The 6,393-nt window shown below is 42.1% G+C and overlaps 1 protein-coding gene across 1 annotated transcript; it reads left to right on the top strand.

Annotated features, from left to right (window-relative positions):
* The first annotated feature begins 321 nt into the window (after positions 1 to 321).
* LOC105058607 (probable protein phosphatase 2C 78) lies at positions 322 to 4,696 on the top strand. Its single transcript, XM_010941587.2, has 4 exons — positions 322 to 854; positions 974 to 1,341; positions 3,829 to 4,065; positions 4,181 to 4,696. The coding sequence occupies exons 1-4, from the start codon at positions 596 to 598 to the stop codon at positions 4,481 to 4,483; spliced, it is 1,167 nt and encodes a 388-aa protein (XP_010939889.1). The 5' UTR covers positions 322 to 595; the 3' UTR covers positions 4,484 to 4,696.
* Positions 4,697 to 6,393: the final 1,697 nt, after the last annotated feature.

Raw genomic sequence — 6,393 nt, 5'->3', positions numbered from 1 at the left:
TCGGGTCAGATTAGATCCGAGTCAGGTTCAGGTTCATTGTCTGTTGATCCAGACTAGATCTGATTAATATAAAGTTGGGTTTGGGTGAGAAATACATAACCCAGGCTCCGCCGAAATTTAAAATGGGTCCAACCATTGGTCCCAACTCAACTTATAGATCCTGAATACCGGATCTAACCGGGTTGGGATCGTGCCGGGTCATGGTAAACCCGACCCAATTGCAGCCGCGAATTTTACACGTCAGTGGCGTATCAACCAAGCAAACGCGCTGGAGTAAAACCATTTGTGGCACCTCCTGCCATAAGCCAGCCTCCTTGCCAATCCCAACCGCGTTCCACGAAGAGGAGATAAAGTCCCGGCTCGCGTCCCCGCACCTTCCTCTCTGTTCTCTTAGCGCGTTGTCCACGCGAAGTTTCGCCGTCTTCGCGTCAATACCTTCCATCTTCTCCCCCCCTCACCCACCTCTACCCATCTTCCACTCTCCCCCCCGTTCCTTCGAAGAATTCAAAGACGAAGCGTCGGAAGAAATCTCCAAAACCCCGAGTTCCGGCTCTTTCGGTTCTTGAGATCCTCAGATCGTCCGACGGCGGCGGTGATGCTGCGATCGTGCTTCCGGCCGCTGGAGCGGTGCTTTGGGAGGCTTGGTGGTGGGGATGGGCTCTTGTGGCACCTGGACCTCAAACCTCACGCCACCGGCGACTTCTCCATCGCCGTCGTCCAGGCCAACCACTCCCTTGAGGACCAGGGCCAGGTGATCACATCCCCCTCCGCCACCTACGTCGGCGTATACGACGGCCATGGCGGCCCCGAGGCGTCCCGTTTCGTCAACAGCCGCCTCTTCCCATACCTCCACAGTACCGTCTCCCTCCCTCTTCCCCTTTTTGATGCGTTGATCGACCCATTTCGACTTTTCTCTCGATTCGATCGTCAAAATCGCTTTTTTATCTGATGCAATCTGGTCGTAATTGGGCAGAGTTCGCGACGGAGCAAGGGGGATTGTCGGCGGACGTGATCAAGAAGGCATTCGACGCGACGGAGGAGGAGTTCTTGCATTTGGTGAAGCGATCATGGCTGTCGCGGCCGCAGATGGCGTCAGTGGGTTCGTGTTGCCTCGTGGGGGCGATCACGGAGGACACGGTCTACGTGGCGAACCTGGGGGACTCTCGGGCCGTGCTTGGCCGCCAGAGCACCAACGGAAGGGCGGTGGTGGCCGAGCGGCTCTCCACCGACCACAACGTTGCCGTAGAGGAGGTCCGGAAGGAGCTCACCGCGCTCCACCCGGACGATTCCCATATCGTGGTACACAGCCGAGGGGTCTGGCGGATTAAGGGGATCATTCAGGTGAGGAAACCCTGGCCTTCTTCTTTACCGTTTCTAATAATTTTCTTTTACTTTCTTAAATTTCTGTGATTATTAGGTTTTGTTTTTTCCCTGGAGGTTATCCACACAAGCTGCCAATGGGTGATAATTAGATTTGTTAAGAGCGTCTCAAGATTTTTTTTCTTTTTTTTAAAAAAAGCAAGGTACAAATTTTCAGATTTCTCAAGTTTCGAGATATGATTTGTAGGTTAATGTGATTTGTTCTTCGAAAATGAGATTTATATAGGTATTGGAGTGTCCATTTGTTCTGTCATGTTATCCTGTTATGAATTAATGGAGAGTAGATATTATCGTAATCCTGGAACTGGACCAGACCATGATTTAGATAATGATTTGATGAGTTAACTGTCTGTTACCACATATTCCTTGCAGAGCGCTGAGTTAAGACTGTCCAAATTTATATTTTCTTGTTTCTCTGATTTATTTCTCATTTTATTTGCACTGATTGGGTCGAGATGTTTGGGGCTGACCTGTAATTCTATACAGCAAATTCTAAAGCATGAGTTTGACTGTCCCAATTATACGTGTTATTCTGGAGATGCCTTTAGTTAGGAAAATGCCAAAGATCACCCATCAGATCACTGCTCAGTTGACCAGTTTGATGTGGAAATGAGCTGAGCGGTAGGCAGGGCTTGATGGACTCAGCCGGCCTTGCAGTGTACTGCTTCAATCCCTTACTGCTTTGTTAGACTGGTGAACTGAGCAGTGATCTGACAGATGAACTGTAGTCATGCTCTTCTAATTATATCACTTTATAGGCAACTTCTTTCATGTTTGTGCTTGATGACCTGTGTGTCAGTTGATAATTTGCTCCATCAGCCTAGCCCTGTTAGTATGTTGATAAAATTTCTCTAATCAGTGTTCAGTTCTGTTGGTAGAACTGTGTCGTGAAACTATCTTTCTTATGTAATTAATATATTTGGTCAAATATATAGGGCTATCAAACCATGTGATTGGCCTTTGACATCGAAACTTTTTAGATTTATTGATCTGGTGGAATCTTATGCATTTCCTCATTGAGCTAAGGGCCCAAGGTAAGATGGATTGGTTTTTAATTGAAAATGCTTAATGTAGATCAAGCTTTATGTTTAGAATCATTGAAACAATGTCCTACCAGTGGATTTCATTACTGCAGATGGATATGAGACTATTAAATGAATTCATTTTTCCTTAATTCCTCGGGACCTTTTCTTTTGGTTCTTGTAACATTGTCGTCCATTCTGAGTTCCAATATCTTTTCTCCCCACTTCTGACTATTATTTTTTAAATATCACTATTCCAATCAATTCATGTAATTTATGTTTATGTTTAGTTTCTACTGCAGTGATACTTGGATATTGCCTAATGTTATCATAAGGTCAGTCTTTCCAAACAGTATCTAATCTTTTAAGTCTGTGTGCTTTGTGTCAAGATGCTTTAGTTCAGGTTGTTTTAAAAAAGCAATGTTCCTTTTCCAGGGTGAAGTCCCAGCTTTGTATGTCCTGTACTTGGATGCATCACACCGTATTCTTTAGTCATCATTCAGATGGAAATCTTCTTTTTGAAAGCACTTATGGTATGCATAACCAACTTTGGAGAATATATTCTCTGTAAAGTGAAAAGGTTGAACAAGTTGAGGCATATCATCTTCTATGTTAGTATGTGTCTTAAGCTGATAATTGCAACCAACTCCAGTGTATGGGCATTCAGTCTTTGACATGGATGGCCTTTTGGTGTTGTGGGTAAGAAAAGATCTAATTTGTTGGATCCTGTGGGCATTTCATTGGACTTCCAGCTTCCACTTTATTATCTACATCTTCATGCAACACCATTTTTGATAATTGCATAGGCTAAATGTCTTTGTGTAGCTTGGGTTATCATAACCCGCTATTTAGTTCTATGCTTTTTCTTTTTCTCCTTAGAGAAACAGTTAATAGATATTCTGAAAGTTCATTCATTCTATAGACAACATTTTATTGTATTTGCTCTTTATATTTTCTGGGCTTGGTTGGTCAGAGTTCTGGAGGGGGGAGCTTTGGTGGTTGTGAGTTTTGGCTGCCAGCACCAAGTAAGACTTTGAGGGCTCCCCATAATTGTAGCTCAAAGTGAGAAGATGATTGTATTGATATTTTAAGTGGCAATGTTGACATTTTCTGTTTTGCATGCTCTTAACATGCTTAATGTGTGTCACCTGATATCTTCAAATATGACGTACCTTATGGTTTGACTGACCTTAACTGACAGCTTCAAAGATGTAATCTTTAAAAATAACACATGAAATCTCTGTCACTGTACAAATCAAATGGTTATGGCTTCTAATGCATAAGCCTATACATTGTTATCTATGACAATATATCTGATGTGCATGTCCGTGGACTTTGGTCATATATAAAATAAATTTTACATGCAGATGACAGGTTTACAATGGAAATGATTTATATCTAACCCTGCTATTTGCCCTCTGGTTAGGTATCAAGGTCCATTGGGGATGTCTACCTGAAGAAACCTGAGTTCAGTAGGGACCCATTATTCCAGCATTCTGTTTCTCCTGTTCCATTGAAGCGACCGGTTATGACTGCAGAGCCATCAATCCAGACCCGTAAGCTTAAACCAAATGACTTATTTTTGATATTTGCATCAGATGGGCTCTGGGAGCAATTAACTGATGAGGCTGCAGTTGAGATAGTCTTCAAGAACCCAAGAGCAGTAAGCTCTCTTTTTTTCCATTTCTTTATTCTAACATGTTGACCGGTTTTCATATTTAATCATTCCCTTCTCGTAGCAATCTAAACATTCCACATTGATGTTCAAATTTCTGCAGGGAATAGCAAAGAGATTAGTGAGAGCTGCCCTTAATGAGGCTGCAAGAAAAAGGGAAATGAGATATGATGATATAAAACGGATAGAGAAGGGAGTGAGGCGCCATTTTCATGATGACATCACTGCTATAGTGATCTATCTTGATCAGCACCGGCAAGGAGGTCAATCCAGATTTAGTGGGAGGACTTACGACTGCACTAGTGCACCTGTTGACATATTCTCTCTAAATTCTGATGAATCAGAAGACCCTCTTCGGTCGGTAGGTTCAAAGTTTGACGTACATGATTCGTACGTACGTATATGATGAGTTGTGTTGGATGTCGCTTGCCCTAATGGCTGACACTCTAACAATGGTGGTGAACAGAAGAGTTTTGAATAAGAATATGAGATGTGGTGTACATAATAATGTTTGTTCAGTTTGTTGACATGATCAAAATTTTTGGTGCTCATTACATTTTTTTTTCTTCTTTCCATCAATTTTCTCTTATAGTTATAGAAGGGGTTCTTTCTTCCTGTACACTGGGTTGTCAGAAGTTGTCATCAGCCGGCACTGAGTGCTTTTTGTGACTTGCTGTTTTAATAGGCTCAACCAACCCAAGCACCAGTTCTTCTTTGCAGATTAACATGGTGGCCTTAGCTTTTTACCATCTGTGTATAATAGCCTCCGTGGATGATGAACTATTTGGTTGGTACTAGCTGTTGATTGATCTTTCTACTGTTTGCAGCATTCTTTTAAATTACTTCCAATGATACATGAAGATCCTATCCAGATTTAACACTGCAGGTTGCAAACAGTAGTTGCCAATTTTTACCTTTATTTGTCTTATGCTGCCCGCTGTTTTCTTTTGTACCGGGTGATGATGGTTGTAAGATAACTAGTCAAGTACTGTTGTTTGTTTCACGGGTCTGATAATGGATGGATATGAGAGCATAAGCGAGGGAGGGAGAGTGCGATGGGATCCTGCGTGTCGTTCCTTGCCAGGTGAAAAAAAAATTCTGGAGATGGGTTGTTTTCTTCGTCATGCTGGGATCAGCCTCGGCCTCCCTCCCCCTCATCGGCATCGTGCCATCTCCACTTTCTGTGGGCCGCTGGATGCTTCCAGCTTAATCCAACTTGCTCAGCATTACACAGCCACTACCTTCTATTTTCGCAGATCTCGAATGTTTAGATTTTTTTTGATAAAATTATGTTCCTTTTACCCGTGCCTCTGGATTAGCTAAGATACTGTGGAGCAAACACCAATAACACCATCAATTAGCCTTTATTAGGATGCTAATAGCACGACAAATTACATTATTATGGGTCACAACCCTGTCTTCATCGCTCCTCTACATTGGGCATTTGGAATGAAAGCTAAAAGCATGTAGGTTAGTTGCATTATTTCTACGCAATCTAATGGGATGTGAAATTTTAAGTGTGTATGGCTTCAATTTTCCTTTTAGTGCTTCAGAAAATTGTGGTAGGCAAACTAGCTGCAATTCACCGTATGATGCGATGGTTATCAGAATTCAGTCAGCATTAATGGCTTCACTTGGTTTCTTGGAAGTATGGGTAAGATAATTGACTGTGAAATGAATTGAAAACGATGTTTTACCACAATTGATGGATGTGACTTTGTTCAAAGAAACACTTGATGAGCGACCTGAGTAAACTATATTCTATGCATGACATAAACTATTCATAGCATAAGGCTACAGACATGGACTCCACCACAAGCTTTGATGGTGGGATTTCGTCGTCTTACTTAGCTTTCTTAAGCTTGCCTTGATATAAAATGAACAATAGCATCATCATATTCAGTTTGCTCTTTTATTTGCTTTAATGAAGGAAATTCCAAATACAGCTATCGTTGTTCATTTATCCAAGCGCTCAAACTCGCCTACTCATCCTGATTGGAAAGTAGTTAAACTTTTGTTTTCTCTTTTCCCCCCCCAAAAAAAAAAAATGTCATCGTACAAGGATTTGACACATGGCTTGAAGCTAAAGCCAGCCCACTGCAACCACTAATGCTGGCACTCCCATTAACACCACTGCAATTGTGGCACCACCACTATTAAAAAATCTTCCGTATCATTTTCTTTGTTTCTTCTCTTAATTCTTATCCTGTGGGGACAAAATGGTGGCAGTGGCAAGCTATCTAAGATTTTTTTTGGTAAATAAAATAAGTCTAGACTTGCACAGCCAAAATAGTCTAGAGATGGCCAGCGGATCGT

The sequence above is a fragment of the Elaeis guineensis genome, chromosome 2 (genome assembly GCF_000442705.2).
Source record: "Elaeis guineensis isolate ETL-2024a chromosome 2, EG11, whole genome shotgun sequence".
Classification (NCBI taxonomy): domain Eukaryota; kingdom Viridiplantae; phylum Streptophyta; class Magnoliopsida; order Arecales; family Arecaceae; genus Elaeis; species Elaeis guineensis.
Note: the sequence above shows the minus strand (reverse complement) of the source record. Positions and strands in the feature narration are given on the sequence as shown.